The sequence below is a fragment of the Microcaecilia unicolor genome, chromosome 2, assembly GCF_901765095.1.
Source record: "Microcaecilia unicolor chromosome 2, aMicUni1.1, whole genome shotgun sequence".
In the NCBI taxonomy this organism is placed as follows: domain Eukaryota; kingdom Metazoa; phylum Chordata; class Amphibia; order Gymnophiona; family Siphonopidae; genus Microcaecilia; species Microcaecilia unicolor.
The window spans coordinates 209,288,841-209,309,181 of NC_044032.1; the positions used below are offsets into that span (position 1 = coordinate 209,288,841).

The window sequence follows — 20,341 nt, forward strand, 5'->3', positions numbered from 1 at the left end:
AACGGTAAGATAAATGATTTTATTTTTTGTTTAGTAATTGAAATACATCAGTTTTCAGAATTTAGAGCTGCTATCTATATATTGTATAGGAGGAAATGTGAGGGGACCGCTTTGTGATCGTGCGATTAAAAAATCATATATATATAGTTTTAAAGACTGAATCAGTATTGTATAGTAATCACAGACATTTAATATTTCTTTCTATTTAGGTTATTCAGATTCTAAAAGTTGCAAAACCCAATATTGTAGTTATGAAGTTGCTGGCAGGAGGTCACAAAAAAGATTCAAAGGTAAGCCTTTTTCAAGAAAATTAGATTTGTCCTCCTGCAACCACTGCAGCTTGTATGTAGTGCTAAGTCATTGTAGGTTGGTTTCCTGAAATATATTTTCATGCTGGCCAGCGTATCCAGATTTCAGTCTTGTCTGCAGTTAGTACGCCACACAGTCCATGGAGCCATAGCTCTGTTTTTGCATTGTATCAATATTTTTAATGGTCTGGACCAGGTTCATCATTTTTTGTTTCCATTATTTAATGTCTCAGAGGTTTTAGAATTTGTTTTATAGTTAGATGAAATCTATACCTAATTAGCAAGCGACAGGTTTGTCAGAAATGTATATGTCTAAGCAGTTCCAATCTATAGATAATCTCTCTTCTCCGAGGATAAACAGAGCAATACTTACTGCATATGGGTGATGTCATCTGACTGAGTCCTATCACAGATGTCGCACAATGTTCTGGATTCTTCTGAAGCCTTTAGCAGTGCCATACTGTGCTTGCATGGGCGCCTTCCCAATTGACATGGGCACATGACACCAGCAGTCCTTTTTTTCATCTGTGGAGCAGAGCAGTTGCATTGTGGCCAGCTCATTTCAGTGTGTATCTTTCAAGATATTCTGGTGCCTTCCTTCAGTACATGGGACATTTTTTTTCCCTTGTCCCTTAACCCCTGTTTCAAAATTTCTATATGGTTTTTTCGGCAAGTGTGTTTTCTCTCTTTTCCTATGGCTCCATCGGCCATCTTAGGCCTGAGCACCTGGTCAGGTTTTTTTTTTTTTTTTAATCATTGAGCTTTTTTATTTCACTTTGGCTATTTTTGCTCTGATGTCCCTTAAAGCTCACATTGTTTATAAGAATTGTTCTCGGTGTGGCATGGTCATCTTTGAATTCAAGAGAGCTTGGGACAAGAGCATTAGATCTCTAAAGGAGTGATAGGGAGAGTAGATGGCATAGATGGGCAGACTGGAATAGGCTATATGGTCTTTATTTGCCTACATTTTTTTGTTTCTGTGACTGACCCTCACAATTGATGCTTGCTGTGCCTAGGACCTAACCACAAGGCCTCTAATTGTCTCCTAAATTGCAGAAAAGAGCCCAAAAGAGTTGAGAGGCTCAGTGCAAGAAACTTTTTGACGCTTCTAAGTCCAAGATATCAGCATTGGCAGCATGGTCCCCATGGCTGGTGGACCTACATAGGACATTGGGAGTGCACTGGCATTGAGAATATCTCAACATTGGGCACTGATAGGAGCCTGTGAGACCAAGTGACATTGGACCCAAAACTGAGGACATGACAGGATTCAAAATCATCCTCAGCACCAAGGGACCCGAATGTCATGCACAGAGTGAAGGCAAAGGAGCTTCGACATCGGACCCTCTTGAAGCACAGTGCCAAGAGCTCCAGGTCATCAGCACTGCTAGTGTCCGAGAAGCGGCACCGAGAGGAGTGCTCCCCCTCTGTTGAGTCAGTTCAGATGCTCCAGTCTCCTTGATGCCGGGATCAGCCTTCCAATTCGGCTCCATCTTCCTCATAGGCTGCTTCCACACCGACACCAGCCCTGCCTTTATGGATGCCTGCCCTTAAGGAGTGGCTGTAGGCCCTTTTGCAGGAGAAGTTGGAGCAGATATTGGCTTGGCATAATGCCAAAACCTCAAGAGCATCGATGTTGACCATGCCTCTGCCCCAACCAGTCCTGGGTGCCCATGCTCTGCCCACTGCTCTTTTGTTGACACCAGTGCCTTGCCTGGAACTGATGTCTGCATCAGAAGAGGCAGTGCTTCTCTCCAGCCCATTGGGAGAGGAAGCTCCCTTGGTGCTCTTGTGCAGAGTCTGGACACGAGTCCAGTAGACTGAGGTGGACACACCCAGTCTTCTCATGAAGAGTATTTTTCTGACTCTTACTTGAACCGCTCTTGGGTGTTTAAAGTTGAACCAGAGGAGTTCTTGGAGGAGGGCTCCCTTGGTCTTCCTTCAGACCCATCCCCACCTCAGGAAACGAGAGCCTTCCCCCCCTAGGAGCTCTCCTTTGTCAGTTTTTTAAAGCCATGTCTAAGGTAGTCCCTTTTGATTTGGAGGTTGAGGACAAGACCAGGGCTGAAATGTTGGAAATCCTTGACTGACGCCATTCCTAAGGAAACTGTGACAGTGCCCGTGCATGACATCCTTCGAACAGCATAAATGAGGAATTGGCAGACCCCAATCTCTGTGCATCCTGTATCTAGAAAGGTGGACTCTATACACATACAGGGTCCAAAAGGCTCCCAGATTGGAGAAGCAACAGCACAATTTTGTGCTGGCCAAATCTGCCCTCAAAAGAGCTAAGAGTTCCTGGACCCATGTTTCAATACCTCCAGGGTGGGATGCTAGTGTTACGTCTGTGCTCACCTCGCCCTCTGGTGGCCAGAACCTGTGGCTGCTATGGACTATCACCCGTTCCAGACTTTAGCCCAGTCCAGTCCGGATCTTCCAGGCTGCCGGATTTCTTTGTCTTGTTTGAACCTGCACAGCTTCCGTAGTTGCCTGGTGATTGCTGCAGCTGAGCCTCAGTTGCTGCTGGGCTTATTAGCCATTTGGAAACTCTCTGCCTTTGCCTCGTCTAAGGTCCCTGGTATGTTGGTGCTCTGTGCACTTCTGCCTAGTCTAGTTTCTTGCCTGATTCTGCTGTCTGCCCAGACCCGGCTTGTTTCCTGGTTTTTTCTACTGCCTGCCCTGACCCGGCTAGTCTCCTGGTTTTCTCTTCTGTTGTGTCTCTAGTCCTTGTCTGTTTGTGTCTTTAGTGGCTGTTCTGCAACTTTCAGCTCTGTGTCTTGTTATCAGTGTTTTGTTCCCTGTTTTTGTGGCTGCTTGCAGCTTTCAGTCCTGCCCTTTAGCTTTCCCTTCCTTGCCCTGCTGCCCCTGTATGTTCCTTTCCCATCTGACCCTCAGTCCTGGTTCAGCCTAGTGGGTATCCAGTCCTGCCTTGCCCAGTAAGTCCTACTGGCCACCTGCAGCCAGGAGCTCAACTCCTGGTGAAAAGTGGCCAAGTGCAGGTGAAGTTTAAGGGTACCTGCTCTGCTTTAGTCCTGCCGGTTTGCCTCAGCTGCAACTCCAGTCCGGAGTTCCAGTCCTGTTCTGCCTAGTCTCCGGTGTGGGGTGGTTTTACCTGCCACTGCCATTCCTCGGCAGTGGCCCAAGGGCTCACAAACCCCGTTTCCAGCTTTGGAAAACGTGACAGCTAGAACTCTGGCATTGGTGATCTGTGTCCTGAGTTCAGTCCTACCAAACTATACATGAGCATCTACATGTGGAACTTGGTGCGCAGTGTAGCAGAGTTTGCAGACTTTCTCTGCTTTCAGGAAAGGCCGAAGAGCTCCATGGGCCAGTAGCCAAAGAGAAGGAGTGTCAAAAATCACTGGGCCTGGACAGCCTTTGATGCCTTTAGGGCATCCAGGGTCTCTGCATTAGGTATTGGCATGTTCAGACTTGCCTATCTGCATGTTTCAAACCTGGAACTAGTGGTTCAGGAGAAACTAGCAGACATCACTTGCTGAGGTGATAATCTTTTTGAGGACAAAGTGGAAGAGGTTGCTAACTTTATCTAGAAGAGAACTGATACCATGAAGTCCCTCTCTTTGCCCACTCCTTCTACTGCCTCCACTTTTCAGAGGTTTTCGGGCGACGATCAGAGAAGATCCTACTTTTCTCAAAGGAGTAGGTATACTCCAGCCTGCCCTTCTCAACCATCCCAGGGTTCCTACTCCCACCCTCAGCAGCTGCAGACATAAAGGCCTAGCCAGCACCCCGGGATAAGCTTTTGACTTGTTCCACAAGAGCATAGCTGTAGGAAAAGTGACTGTCCCAGATGGCCTGTCAATAGGAGAAAGACTGAATTTTTTCCAAGCACAGTGGCTCCTTGTATCATTTGACCAGTGGTTTCTTCAAATATTTCAGGGAAGGTCACACCCTAAATTGCCGACACCTTCCTCCAAATTGTCCAACGAGAGCATGAAGGCTCAGCTCTCAGCACCAAGATGTGCTTGTAGAGGAACTCTCTGCTCTTCTGCAGTCCCATGCAGTCGAGTCTGTGCCAGTAGAGGAAAAAGGGAAGGAATTTTATTCCAAGTACTTCCTTGTGCCCCTCTTCCATCCCATCCCAAAAAACAGGGGGGGGGGGGGGGCGTTCCATCCCATCCTAGATGAAAGGGTCCTCATGTGGTGTGAAGGCAAAGCTTAAGTTTCTTCCGAAGGTGATGTCAGAATTCTACCTTAACCATTCACTTGTTTTGCCAACATTTTTCCCAAAATGTCATGCCCATCTTGGTGAAAGCTCACTGCACACCTTGGTCTGCAAATGAGCCTTAGCCCTCTATCTGGAGTGGACTAAAGCCCATAGATTGTCCACCAAGCTTTTTGTTTCTTTTAACAGAAACAGGATGGGGGCAGCCATCAGTAAACACACTTTATCTAGTTAGCCAACAGATTGCATGTCCTTTACTTATGTCAAAGCTGGCTGATTCTAGAGAGTCATGTCATGGCCCGCTTGAGGTCAGCCACCATTGAGGAGATCTGCAAAGCTGCAACATGGTTTTTAGTCTACATGTTTACATCTCACTACTGCCTTGAAAAAGATTCCCAACACAATAGTCGTGTTAAAGCAGCACTTGCTGACACAGGTTAAACATCAGCTCTTCAGTATAGAAAGTTCTATTTTAAGATAGCACTAATAGCAAAACCTATGTTGTAATTCAGTTTTCTATGAAAGCAAACTAAATCATGAATACCCTCTTTTCCATTGTTCATTTTATTTCTTTGCAAATAACTAGTAGAGCTGCATTAAGGTATTTGTATAGAGTGGATGCATTCGTAATTATAGGCTCCCAAGACAGATAAATAGATACCCTCCTTCCCTTCTAATCTAATCAGAAATGTATAGACTGCACTAGTCCCAACAGAAGGTTCAAGGCAATTAACAAAAAGATAACTCAGAAAAAATGAGGAATTACAAAAATAGATATAACCTTGAAGTACAATTAAAATTTACCAAACAAGAAAATTTAAAGTTTTCATCTCAGAACAGATTTGCATGGTAAGAATGTTTCAAATGAAACTTGCTCAATAAGAGAACAGTGCCTCAAAATGGCACTTAAATCGAATACCCATAAATGACTGAGATTTCAATAAAAAAATAATCACATAATCTAGAAGAAAAGTAAAAATTGGGAAACATTTGAATAAACAGTTCTAAAGTATCTAATATAATAAAGCGCACCGTGAACGTTCTGAGGACAACGTTCTGAAGTCACTCAAACACTCCCTGTAGGGTTCGTGGATTCATGGTGTGAAGCCACCCAGCCGTCTCTGCCCCGCCCTCACGTCAAACGTCATGACGTCGAGGGCGGAAAAAAAAAAAAACAAACGGATCGCACCCACGCACGGTGCGTTTTATTATATTAGATTTACCTCCGTGGTGGCGGTTCCGGCAGCATCAGGGAAGGAGGCGGCGCTCCCGACGTCTCTAGCCTTCCCTTCGCTGTGTTCCGCCTTCTTCTGACGTCAAGGATGATGTCAGAAGAAGGCGGAACACAGCGAAGGGAAGGCTAGACGTCGGGAGCGCCGCCTTCTTCCCTGACTCTGCACTGCCAGAACCGCCACGGAGGTAAATTTAAAAAGAAAAAAAAAAGAAAAGGGATGTTGGGGGGAGAGAAGAGGGTGGGCAGTAAAGTAGAACAATGGGAGTGGGAGGGCAGGGGAGAAACGACAGCATGGATGCGAAGGGGGGGGGAGAAGAGGGCGGGCCAGCCTGGGACATGGGAGAGAGAGGAGCATGGATGCGGGGGGGGGGGGGTCATGGAAGGGAGAGAGGGGAATTGCTGGAAAAGGATGAATGGAGGGGGGCAGGGGACAGAGGAGCATGGATGGACATGGATTGGGAGGGCAGGGCTCAGGGAGAGAGGGGAATTGCTGGATAGGGATGAATGGAGGGGGCAGGGGACAGAGGAGCATGGATTGGGAGGGCAGGGCTCGGAGAGAGGGGAATTGATGGAAAAGGATGAATGGAGGGGGCAGGGGACAGAGGAGCATGGATGGGCATGCATTGGGAGGGCAGGGCTCAGAGAGAGAGGGGAATTGCTGGAAAAGGATGAATGGAGGGGGCAGGGGACAGAGGAGCATGGATGGACATGGATTGGGAGGGCAGGGCTCAGGGAGAGAGGGGAATTGCTGGATAGGGATGAATGGAGGGGGCAGGGGACAGAGGAGCATGGATGGGCATGCATTGGGAGGGCAGGGCTCAGGGAGAGAGGGGAATTGCTGGAAAAGGATGAATGGAGGGGGCAGGGGACAGAGGAGCATGGATGGGCATGGATTGGGAGGGCAGGGCTCGGAGAGAGGGGAATTGCTGGAAAGGGATGAATGGAGGGGGCAGGGGACAGAGGAGCATGGATTGGGAGGGCAGGGCTCAGGGAGAGAGGGGAATTGCTGGATAGGGATGAATGGAGGGGACAGATGGGCATGGATGGATATGGATTGCAGGGCAGGGCTCAGGGAGAGAGGGGAATTGCTGGATAGGGATGAATGGAGGGGGCAGGTGACAGGAGTATGGATGGGCATGGATTGGGAGGGCAGGGCTCAGGGAGAGAGGGGAATTGCTGGATAGGGATGAAAATGGAGGGGACAGATGGGCATGGATGGATATGGATTGCAGGGCAGGGCTCAGGGAGAGAGGGGAATTGCTGGATAGGGATGAATGGAGGGGGCAGGTGACAGAGGAGCATGGATGGGCATGGATTGGGAGGGCAGGGCTCAGGGAGAGAGGGGAATTGCTGGGAAAGGATGAATGGAGGGGGCAGGGGACAGATGGCCATGGATTGGGAGGGCAGGGCTCACACTCTCTCATATACAATGTCTTTCTGACTCTCACTCTCACACACTCTGTCTCACACTGTATCACATTCACTCTTTATGTGCCACACAGTCACTCACACTCGCTTGGTCTCATACACTCACTCTCACAGAGAATCTGTGTCTCACACACACTCTCTCTCTCGCACACACACACACACTCTCTCTCACACTGTGTCTCACATACACACTTGCACACACTCTCATTCTCACACACACACTCTCACAAACACACTCACACCCAGACTCACTCTCTCTCTCACACACACACACTCACACTTTCACTCTGTCTCTCACACAGTCACTCTCACATACACTCTCCCAAACATACACACTCCGAGGAAAACCTTGCTAGCGCCCGTTTCATTTGTGTCAGAAACGGGCCTTTTTTACTAGTTACCATATAAAACCTGAAACATTATGCAAATGGATTTAAAAACAATGCGTGCCCTAAGAGGGTGCCAATGAAGCTTTTGGAAGTATGAAGACACTCTCAAATTTTTTGAAACGAAAAATTAAACATACTGCCATATTTTGAATTAACTGCAGTTTATACAAAAATGTAGCATTCAGCCCAATATATAAAGAACTGCAACACCAGCATCTAAACTATTGTTGCAAAGTGTGACTCTAAAAAATAAGACCGAAGTAAACACGGTTGTCTCGGGCGATAGAAAGTGCGTTTCCTTCCCCAGTAACTGACTAAATATGGGTTATAGGTCAGAGCAACAGAGTTTAAAGTAAGGTTAACAGATTTCTGATGGGGTTTTTTTTTCTGTACAAGTATTTAGCTAGTAGTTCATTTTGGTGGAGATGGGGGAATCCGGACTGTCCCCTAAATATATTATAAAACAGTCTATACATTTTGTTACCACAAAATATTTCAAATTGTAATACAAAAGCTTCAGTACTGATGTGTATGTGAGATAGCAGTTTTAATATCTCGTATGCTTTGGGCCATCTGAATTTTTTATGGGTCTAAATTTTTTTTCATATACCTCTGGGAGCTTCTTAGGCCCTTGGTAGTGTGCCCATTCAGCTCAGAACTAGTGGCTGCCACATTTAAAAGCTTCTTCCTGTCTAGCAATGAGCATCACTAAGAATCTAAAGTACATAAAGGGTTCTACAGTCCTTAACCTTGAAAGATCCCCATGCAGCACGTCATACAAATTATAAATGAAGGGCTAATAACCATAAACTGTGACTGTAGGAAAGAAATGCTTTAGGAGTTTGGACCATAATAAGTGGTACACCTGTTATTCCAGAACAACGAGAAACTGGAAAACATTAAAACAGAGCATAGGTTTAGGAATTACCCCAGTAGAAAGAACATTTGTCTTCTAGAGCTGTCTTTGATATGAAGGTTAACAACTACAGTGCACCATCATATGCTTTGCTGAATTTTGCTCTTTACTTTTCACATATCTGAAAGATTTATTCCTAAAAATGTGTTGAAAACTCATTTTTTTCACCCTGGTCTTCTCTTCCAGAGACTGACTCGTGTCCTCTAGTTTTACCACCTTCCCAGATGTTGGGCCATTGGCTTGTGGGGGGGGGGGGGGGGGAGGGTCTGACTGTGGGGTTATACTGTACAGAATTAAATAATGATTTTTTTTTTTTGTATGGTCTTTCGATTTGATATCTTTCCTATTTTATTTTTGCCATTCCTTTCCTTTACCCTGCTTGCTTTTAGATTATGACTCTGGAATGGTTATTAAAGATTGAATTTTTTATTATTCAATCTTTAATAACCATTCCAGAGTCATAGTTAAAAGAATATGTAACTTACAATATTATAATAAGGTGCAACATCCAGCATGAACTTTATGTTGATCCAAAAACGAAATTACAATTGAAATCAAAGGCAAAAGCAAATATTAATGTGACTTTTTTTTTTGCAAATATACATCTTCTCAAAGCACTTAGACTTACAAAGTTCCATAGGTTACTATGAAACTTTGTAAGTCTAAGTTCTTTGAAAATGAGCCCCATAGTAACGTGGTAGATGATGACAGATAAAGACCTGTATAGTCCATCCAGTCTGCCCAACAAGATAAGCTCGTAGCATTTTGATGTGACACTGCATATATATACTCTTGATTTGGCCTTGTCATTTTCAGGGCACAGACCACAGAAGTCTGCCCAGCACTGGCTTTGCTTCCTAATTACTGGTGTTCCCATCTAATCACTGCTAAGTTTCTTTGGTTCCATGTCTTCTATACAGGATTTCTTTGTGTTTAGCCCATACACATTTGAATTCCGTTACTGTTTTCATCACCACCACCGCCTATGAGAGAGAATTCCAGGTATCTACTACCCTCTCTGTGAAAAGTACTTCCTGACATTATTTCTGAGTTAGCCCCCTGCAGCCTCAATTCATGTCCTTGTACCATCTCTGGAAAAGGTTTGTTTGTAGATTAATATCTTTCAAATCTTAGAATGCCTGTGTCGTATCACCTGTCTCTCCTTTCCTCCAGGGTATACATGTTCAGGTCCTCAAGTCTCTCCTCGTACGTCTTGTGACACAAATCCCATATCATTTTCGTTGCTTTTCTCTGAACTGCTTCAAGTCTTTTTATGTCCTTAGCAAGATACAGACACCTTTCTATGCAGGGTAGCATCTTTCTCGCCGTGGCCACCACCTTTTCGCTTTTTCATCACCTTGAGATCCTCGGACACCATCACTAAGGTCCTTCTGAGCTGAGCTTAAATCAATCTCTCTCCTTCTATCCAGTACATCTCCTTTGGATTTCTGCACCCCAAGTGCATCAGTGAGCACTTCTTGGCATTAAATTGTAACTAATAAACTACACACTTGGGTAGCTATATATCTCTGTTCCTAGTTATTGAACACTTCTAAATTTTTTTGAAACTGTTACTGTTGTTAGTACCAATTAACTTCCTTTATTAAATATTCAAAACATTCTCCACTTCTAAATTGGTGATTGTTAAAACATCTATTCTTGTAACTTCTATCTATATATAATAAAATATCTTCTTGTCCTCTTTACATTTGTAGTCCTTTGATATCTTGTGCTATAAAGTCAATGCACTTTCTCTACTTCAATGTTGTCCATATTGTAGACTCTGATAAGTTCAGTTAAAACAATATGGCAAAGATATATTTACTTGCACAAAGTACTCCTTACACCATATATATCTTAAACTTATTTATTATGTTACATGTGCCTGTTTCTTACCACTATCCTCGAAACTCACATTCACACATAGCTCACAATACTCTCGATATAATAAACATCTGTAGCACATTATCATTTAATCCACCGCTTAGCTTTTACATTCACATTCTAATATAGAACAGCAGATCCACAACTATTTCAATTCCTTGTTTCGAACTACTTCAATTCGATGCGTCCAGGTCAATTTCAAGCATCCTTGTTGAGCACAGATTATAGTGCTTACTAGCTTTTATGCTGATCTGTCAGTTCAATTCATTAACCTCAAAGTTCAAACGTCTTTGTTAAGCCCAGATAGCTGTGCTGGAAGGCAATTTGAGACTGTGTTCCATGCGGAACCCCGTAGCGCAGCGTGAGAAAGGCTAACGAGGGGCACAATCCACAAACATTCACTCCAGTTGAAAAACCTTTTAAAGCCTTTTAAAGCCAGCTGATATTCTACATCTTCTCCAGTTTCTCTGTGCGAGACCACATTTCGGAAGTTTCCTTCATCAGGAGGAACCAAAGCCCGATATCTATATTATATATATAAAAACATACAAATGCAGGCACAAGTAATGTTTGTTTCAATCATTCTATTATACTTTAATTATTCATTATAAAGATAGGCTGCTTACCATCGGGACTTCAATCCAAGTCAGGGTTTGTCGCCCCGCTCCAAAGAATGCTGTATACAAGAGCACAACGAACTGGGGTTTAAAGATATGGTATTGTCATCTGCATCAATCAAACATAAATAACAGTCCAGTTCATTAACAGGCTTCAAAGTAGAAAGTGACACGGGGACAATTTTTGTCCCCATCCCCATCTATTGAGGAGCTGCTGCCTTCCATTACAAGCATTGGAGATTTAGAGATACGGTATTCCTCATCAGAAGGAGCCATATCACTGTATTCTGATAGTGAGCTGGATCCCTGTGACTGTACGGGCTGAGAGGCTGCCCATGACCTCTACAGGGGGGAAGTTCCCTACTGCTGGGATACATTTTGCTTACAATCCAAAAGATTACAAGACTGAGTCTCCACTTACAGGACCCTCTTTTCTGCGGTGCTGTTTTACTGCTATCCGCTGGGAACCATATGCCCACTAAAGCCTCTGTCCTGTAACTCCTTTTAAAATGGGAGAAGCTCTTTGCATCTTCTAATTGTCTCTGTACTTAGGTCGGGAAAAAGGTTTACATCCAACCCATCAAATTGACAGGATTTAACCTGGTGGATTTTCTTTAGAACCAAAACTGTTTCTTGAAATCTGGTTTACCACTATTATTCTGAGCGGTAAATTTGGGTCCAGCATTGGTCTTAATTCTCTGAGCGTGATCAATTTCATATGGAGGGGTAGCTTTTGTTTTCGGAAAGCAAGAGGCTAGAAGTTTTTGAACATAAGAAATTGTGTCTGTACCTTCTCTTCCGTCTGGGATACTCCAGAATCCAGAGATTTGCCTTCCTACTTTGGTTTCTTTATCTTCTACCTTATCTAGTAGGGATTCATTCACCTCCAACTTTCTGCCCTCCAGGCTTTCCACCCGAGTTATGAGTAACTCAGGGGATTCTCCTGCCATTCCACCACTAGGTTCACTATTTCGGATTTAGCTGCCCAGATCTCCTTAAGTACCAAATCCCAGATATGTTTTGGAGATTGAGGGTGTAATCAGATCTTTTGCTACGGAGAGGCAAGGAGAGAGCCCATCCTCCAGGGTAGCTGAGAGATAAAGCCGGGCCTGGGGCAAACAGTGCGCCCCGCCTGCCTGCTGCTGCTGCCACCCCCCCCACCTGCTTACTGCCGCTGCCACCATGGTGCTGCCCCCTCACCTGGTACAATATTTCTCTTGTCTTTCCCTCAGCAGTGTTCCTGCTGGCTGTCTGCAGCATAAAAAAAAGAAACAGCTTACTTTTGGCTGGCCTCCAAAATATTTCTTCTGCTGTGTGTCTCGCCTGTACAAAAACAGGAAGTTGTTAGAAGAGGCAGGACGGATCAGAGGGAACATGTCCGAAGCTAGTTGGAGGGTCCAGGGTAGTCTGCACGAGAGAGAGATACTGAACCAGGCGGGGAGGAATTTAATGCTGGTTTATGGCCAGGTTTAGCAAGGTTTATGGCCGGTACTCTTGGCCCTCCCTCCTTGGAGGCCGGGCCCGGGGGAATCTCCCCCCCCCCCTTTCTTGGTGGCCCTACCATCCCCCAATTACTCTCCAGCTTATGGGAGTTTTGTAGGACAGACCATGTAATAATCCTTGATCGAGGAGGCCAGTGGTTTAGGCTTTATTTTGTTTTGGCATTGTGTGACACAAAAATCTGCAATGGTAAGAATTCAAGTGTACCATTCCTTCTCAAATTCCCTGCAGCAGAGAAGGCTCTCCCTCCTTTGCAGGTACTTATTTAATTTAATTTGGTTCTGGCATTTACAGTCTGCTTAACCATCAAGTTCAAGGCGGAGAACAATCACACTTTATGAGCAGGAACTTTCGCTGTCCCTAGAGGGCTGACAAGTTTTTGTACATGAAGCAATGGAGGACTTGCCCAAGATCACAAGGAATTGCACTGGGAATTGAACCCAGGATGCCAGGATTAAAGCCCACTGCATTAGGACACTCCTCTCAGACTTATTTGCGCTTAAGAGTCAGTGTTATCAGGGTCCCTGTATTTCAAAGACATTCACTCCCAGACAGGACCTCAGCTTGGTTTGAGAATCAGGTTAAGACCCACATGAGGTTTTTACAGGGTCCTGCTGCAGTACAGAGAAGGCTGAGCACACAAGGGTGTCCACATGACTAGGACTTGCTATGCTTGCATCTCCTTAGCCTAGCCAAAGAAGTAAGAAAGAATAAAAGAACTCCTGTTTTCCTTCCACATTGCAGTTCCTGCAGTGCTCAGACACTCTGCTTGCTGCCGCTTCCATTCTCCCACCACTAGGAAGTAACTGGCTCCAGCCCAACTGCTGCAGTACCGCCGAGTCCTCCACCTGCCAATGCTGAGCTCTGCACCCTCGAATTGCTGCTCAGAGCAGTGTGAAGCTCCGGTGTAAGCCTGTGGTTTTTAGATGTGGCTTCTTCAAACTGTTGCTGTCCTTTTTAGTTGGTATTAGTGTGGCTCCGGAGAGGTTATGGGAGGATGCATCTGGGAGCTCAGAAAGTTGTGACCATCTTGAATGACCTTCCTTTCGTTTTTGACCACGTCATTTGTCTAGGACCTTTCAACTCCCATGATCTCAAGCATATGTTAATTTGTAATCATCCTTGAGCTAATTTTCAGAAGTTTCCTATAGCACCACATTTCAAATGCATGGAATTACTTTATCAGCTCTTTCCTACAAGGCCACGTCTCGCTTCCATATCTAACTCCTGATGTGTTTGCTCTGAATGTAAGCTCCTCCTAAGGAGCTTCCAGACCTGAATATTGTGTGTGTGTTTTGTTTTGTTTTTTGCTTTCACAGTATTTGCTTTTTGTTAAATAGGTAGTTGAATCAAGAAGGAAAATATTTGTTCTCTAATCTGTTCTGATTTCTGTTCTTTAGCAAATAAATTTCTGTAATGTTAGAATTATTTCTTTTTGATGGTAATCATCATTTTTCATTGTGTTAAAGCCATTCCATAGGTCATTATAGGTTATGCATTATATATCTTCTCTTTCTTTTTCTCTAATGCCATTAATATTGTGTAATTAACATTTCAAGTGTTTGCTAGGTTTATGCCATTGATATGTATGCCTTCCAGTTCTTCTTTGGCTTCTGCGATTAGAAAAACATTAGAGCCAAAAAAAAGTATTTTGAGTAGCCTGGTTAATGCTGCTGCTTTAAGCACGACATGTGGAAAAATGAATTTTGTGTATATAAGAGAGTGCAAGAAAGAAAAAAAAATATGAGAAAAGAAAATTCTTTAACTTCTAAAATTTCTGAGTAGTGCTGAGAATTTTAAAATATTTTTCTTTCCTTGCCTGTTAAGTTTTTTTTAAGCATCTTGAACCCTTTCTTTGAAGAATTTTCATAGAAACCTAGAATAGGACTAGTGATTTAGGATCCAAAGTTCCATTAAGTGTCCCATTTCTGTTAACAACACTATAGTCTTCACTTGATTTCCAGGCACAGCTTTACATCTACATAGCAAAGGATTCTTAAGATCTACAAGGAAGTCTGGTTTTCAGAATAATCAAAATATGCAAATTAACCTGCATTTGGACCAAATGAAAATGAAGCCTGCTTGCGATCCTCTAGCACTAAAGTTACTGTCTTATTTCCCTGCTTTCTGACATCATGAAACTATGTTCTGGAATCTCTCTTCTTTAAGCAAATGTTTTCCGTATGCATTATTTATAATTTGAAGTGTTTCTGTTTAATATATTCACCTCTTTTCTAGTCATCTCACTTTATAAGGCTTATATTTCTTTGGCAGTTCACTTCTGAGTTGCTTTTATCCTGTACCTATTTTATGGGAGATTTGGAAATTAGGAATAGGCAGGGGAGGGACCCTAACTTCTACTGGTGGTTCCGCCCCACCTCCTGCTTTTACTTTATGAGCCTATATGCATGACTACTTTTTTGCCTCAAACATCATCCTGAGACCTGATTATATTACAGTATATTTTAAATCACTAAGGGGTACTTTTATTAAAGGGCTGTAGGACTACCACTGGCTTGGTGTGCAGTGAACCAGCCCTACTACCAGGCTCATCCAGGAGCCTGGCGGTAGTTCCGGGTCTCCAGTGTGCCATTTCCGATGCTAGAAAATGCCTTTTTATTTTCTAGCGCCAAGAGGCCAGCCTTGCACTGCTCGATTACCACCAGAGCCTTCACCACCTTCTAAATAGGAGACTCTAGCAGTAAATGGCCATGCAGCAATTTTTTTATTTACTACATGGCCATTTACTAGCCCTTTAAAAAAAAAATAGCCTTTTTACCAGCGGCAGTAACAGGTGGCTTCAATTGGCAATCCCATGTGCCAACGTGGGCTACCTTTTATCGCTATGTGGTAAAAGGGACGCTAACTGTAGCAACATAATTTTCAATATTTTTTTTGTCATATTTGTATACTGCTCCATCCTAGTAGCTCAGGAAGCCCTTTCCAGCCATCAGCCTGCAGCCATTTCACAGTTGGCCAAACCAGCATCCCCTTAAAATGAAACCTCAAAATACTGGGTATGATGCTTGACCAATACCTGACATATGATGACCAAATAGCACCAGTCACCAAAAAACCTTCAGGTAGCTCTGGAAACTAAGAAGAATCAGAAACTTCTTCACACTATCCACATTTCGGCTTCTGATCCAAACTATAAGAGTATCCCAATTAGACTACTGCAACAGGCTCTACACGGGATGTAAAGAACTGAACCTATGAGCCTAAAGAAACTACAGACTTTACAAAATACTGCAGCACGCTTGATGTTCAGAACCCCAAGGTACCACAGGGTCTTGCCCCTGTTACAAGCACTTCACTAGCTCCCAATAAAAGCCAGGACTATCTTCAAGATTACAATGCTTGCTTTCACGATTCTTCAAGACCTATCCCCTGAGTACCTCACAACACTAATTGATCTCCCAATGAGAAATGCCATTGCTGGCACTCGTAACTTTCTGACTCTCCACCACCAGCACCACAAAAGAATACGCTATACACCCCTTTTTTTTTTTGTACCTTGTCACCAAAACGTGGAACACCCTACTGCCCACTGTCAGAAAAATCATTGACTATTTCATATTTCGAAAAATACTAAAAGCAACATCTATTCAGACAATTCAGCAGTGACTCATCATAATAACATCAAATTTCATATCCCCCCTTACCAACCTCCTACCCACCCTACCGTTCTCAAATTCCCACTCGCTCCTCCAAGTCAGTCACTCCCCAACACTTACTGATCCTGTTATTAGACCTCACATGCCAATGACAACTTGCAGGCCATAAGGTCCTGCTTTTTCCATTCCATTCCACCCACTGTAAAAGTCTGAACAAAGGCTGCTCTAACCCTTATTGCGTTAAACGCTGTATAAAGTTACAATTATACTTCGTCATAACATTAGCTCTTTCATGCCTAGAAGGAACAAGTTGCTTATATTTCTCTGTTTTATGTTGAATGTGTTGTATAGTTAAATTACGACAAGTTGTTACACCACCAGATTTTTCTGTCTATAAGGAACTCTGCAAAATGTCAGTGCATTGTTATAATGTTGGTTCCTATAAGCTGTTTCATTTTCTCTGTGTTATGTAAAAAAAAAACCTTTAATCCTGTTCTCTGTAAGCTATATTGAACCAAACTTGTTTTGGGATAATGTGAGATATAAAATCAAATAAAGGGAAATAGTAATTTTTCATTAAATAACTATGTAGATGCATGTTCCACTGTGAGTATAATGATGCAAAACTAGCCACAATTATGCTTACTAGTTGAGCCTAAACTGCTATAGAGAGTTAGGGGCCTGAGATTTGAAGAAAAATATATTGCATGCTGTAACAGGAATACATTTCAGTGCACTCATCTTCCAGATGTGACAGGGTAGATTTCTTGAGCACTTCACTGGAATATATTGTTATATACTAGTGCTTCAATTGAACTAGTCTTCACTATATGTGTTATTAGAAAAGAAAGTAAGATTGGATGTTTTTTTCTTTTCTTTTCTTTTCTGCAGGTTCCTCCAGAATTTGATTTGTCTTCTCATAAATATTTCCCTATTGTGAAGCTGGTTTAGAAGGAACTGAATGCTGATAGAAGCATTTATGGGTTTGATTTCAGGATAACTGCCCTGGGGGGGGGGGGGGGGGGGGGTTTCCAGAAAAGAATTTTAAGGGCGACAATAATAGACTGAATTCTTATGTGGTAGTTTTCAATGATGCTGGATTTGGTCTTGTTACAAGTTTTATCATTACTCATTTTCGTGAATGGACTCTAAATGAAATTGCTGTTGTAGAAAGATTAATAATCTTTTGAAAATATACTACCTAGTGTATTGAATTAGCAAAGCTAACTAAATTTGGCACATTGTTTTAATTTTCATTGCTCCAGAAATTTTTTTTTTCTAGTTTTATACACACCTTTTTTTTTCCATTTATACAGTTAAGTGAGTTACTTGCACAGGTTATTTGCCAAAAAGGAACACCATCATTCATTGACTTTATTAAAGACAGACTGATTGACATGAACAAAATGAAGAATTTTGGAGCACCTTTTTGCCCCAGGCAGGGCACTTAAGATAAACCAGCAGAAGTCTGAGGGATTCTTGATGCAAATTTTAACATTAAAGACTAGCAGATACCCAATAAAGAAGGGTAAAATGGAATATCTATTGTATTTAAAAACTATCAAACTTGTTATAATTCAATTTATTTGTAACATTTAAAAAATTAAAATTATTTGTGGCACAGCAGAATTCTTCAGATCAGGCATGTGCCGGGGCGGACTGACCACTTGGGCAGTGCCTGAGGACCCAGAGGTTCTTCATCCCCCCACACTGCACACTACAGCCCGCCGAGCCTCAGTGGGCCCTCCCCGATCCCACCTTGAAGGGTCCTGGTGGTCTAGTGGCCTCTGCTAGGCAGGAAAGAACAACACACTTTCCTTCCCACTGGTTCTATTCTGCTTGGCACCACCATGTTTTAAAAACTGGCTGCCGAGACTCCTTTTGACAGTCTCATGAGACTGTCAAGACCTGCAAAACTGCCACGGGTAGTCTCTGTGCTTTAAAGAGTAGCGGTAGTGGGCAGGGAAGAGGGGGGTTCTTTCCGACCCCCGAAGTCATCGCTAAACCACTAGGGCCATTCAAAGTAGGACCAGAAACAGCCCACTGAGACTCGGGGGGGGAGGGGGGGGGGGTCTGTAGTGTTTGGGAGGGGGCAGCAATAGGGAGGGCTGTAGTATGTGGGAGGGGGGACAGTGCCAGCATGGAGGTGGGGGGGGGGGGGCAGCGGTGGGGCCCAATGACCTTTACTGCCTGAGGACCCAGATCACTGTCAGTCTACCCCAGGCATATGCATAAGTTTTTGTCAATAAGGTGAAAATATTTCTGTTGTCTAACTTTGCGCTTTGTATGCATGACAGAGCCCGGATATACCTCCTTAATTTAATAATAAGCTCAATTATTGCAAGGTTAGTTGTAACAGTTTTATGATAAATGTAATGCAACAGTCTTTCCATAATGAAAGTAGAGATTAGCTGTCTGTTTCTTGAACAATTTACTGTGAAGTTAAACACAGTGGTGCAGTGTATGAAACTTAAGGGAATCTGTCTTGCAAAGACCTTAGTGTTTCAGCATTTCAAAACCATTATTGCCTGTGAGTAGAGAACTTCTTAATTGATGGAGAAACTTAAGAGGTTAAGTGTTTACTGCTTTGAAGTTCCGGTAGTAAAATATTTTAAAGAACTACAACTGTAAAGACAACTAAAAAATAAAATGAGAGAAAATACTAAACCTATTTGTTGTATTTTGTTGTAATAAAGCTGTCTCAACAATGTAACAAGAATAATTCTCAACAATGTAACAAGAATAATCTTAAGTATTATTTATCCAGAGGAAGAACTGGTTTGAAACTGTAAAAATTGACCAGAACACTTGATGCGTAACAAGCAGAGACTCTGAAATTTAATCAGCGATATATATATTTGTACACATTTGCTTAATAAATATAAAACAATTTTCTGTTTTAATTCGTGTGAAATTAGATTGAAGGATAATGTTGGAAATTCACACCTGCCTGAATTTTGTAAATGAATCTACATAGCTACAGTGATGTGAAAATGTTTTTGCCCCTTCCTGATTTCCCCTATTAATGCATGCATGTTACACTGAAGGCCCTGTTTACTAAGCCATGCTGTAGGCACACTAACTTTTTAGTGTGCTCTAAAAAGTTAGCACCTACAGCGCGGCTTAGTAAACAGGGCCCTGAATGGTTTATTATTTTTAAACAAAATGAAAAATTAGACAAAACTTGAATAAATCCATAATGCAGTTTTTATATTATTTTAGGGCTGCATTTATTTAAGGCTGTGTGCTATTCTGCATGCTGTTTTATTTATTTTTTATTTGTTGCATTTGTATCCCACATTTTCCCACCTTTTTACAGGCTCAATGTGGCTTACATATTACCATTAACGGCGTTAGCCGATTCCGGTCTGAACAAATACTATTATGGTAGATAAGGTGCATGTATGGTAGGTACAATTGGGGGGAATTTAGAGAGGGAAGGAGGAGGAGTCAGGTAATGTCCATTACGTTCTTTGGTTACATCGTGTCGCAGGTGTCCATGTATTTTTATGTTGGGTCGGTGGGGTATGCTCTTTTGAACAAGTCTGTTTTTAGTGCTTTCCGGAATTTAAGGTGGTCTGGCATAGTTTTTACTATTTTTGGCAGTGCATTCCATAGTTGTGTGCTTAAGTAGGAAAAGCTGGATGCATAACTGGATTTGTATTTGAGTCCTTTGTTGCTTGGGTAGTGGAGGTTTAGGTATGATCGTGCAGATTTTGTGGTGTTTCTGGTTGGCAGGTAAATATGGTCTGTCTGTATCCATGTGCCTCACCGTAAATAATTTTATGAACAGTCATGCAGATTTTGAAGGTGATACGTTCTTTGGTAGCCAATGCAGTTTTTCTCTGAGTGGTTTGGCTCTGTCAAAACGTGTTTTTCCAAATATAAGCCTGGCTGCTGTGTTTTGGGCGGTCTGAAGTTTTTGTATGATTTGATCTTTGCATCCCGCATAGATTCCATTACAGTAGTCTTTGTGGCTTAGTACCGTTGATTGTATCAGGTTACGAAATATTTCCCTTGGGGAAAAATGGTTTCACGCGTTTGAGTTTCCACATTGAGAAAAACATTTTCTTTATGGTGGATTTTGCTTGGGTCTCTAGTGAGAGGTTTCCGGTCGATTTGTTACTCCAAGAATTTTCAGGCTGTCTGAGATAGGGAGGGTGTATCCTGGGGTGTTAATGTTTGTGGGTTTGTATGTATTGTATTGGTATGAGATGATGAGGCAGTGTGTGTTTTCTGTATTGAGTTTTATGTTTTATCAT

General features: G+C 42.8%; 1 protein-coding gene across 3 annotated transcripts in view; it reads left to right on the forward strand.

The window, feature by feature from the left end:
- Positions 1–18,128, forward strand: part of NAA35 (N(alpha)-acetyltransferase 35, NatC auxiliary subunit) — a 212,113-nt gene extending 193,985 nt beyond the window's left edge. For all 3 annotated transcript variants that reach the window (XM_030193674.1, XM_030193673.1, XM_030193676.1), the window contains 2 exons: positions 210–290; positions 16,971–18,128. In XM_030193674.1, the coding sequence (XP_030049534.1) occupies positions 210–290; positions 16,971–17,030 (141 nt within the window). In that variant the 3' untranslated portion in view covers positions 17,031–18,128. The remainder of the gene's footprint in view (positions 1–209; positions 291–16,970) is intronic.
- Positions 18,129–20,341: the final 2,213 nt, after the last annotated feature.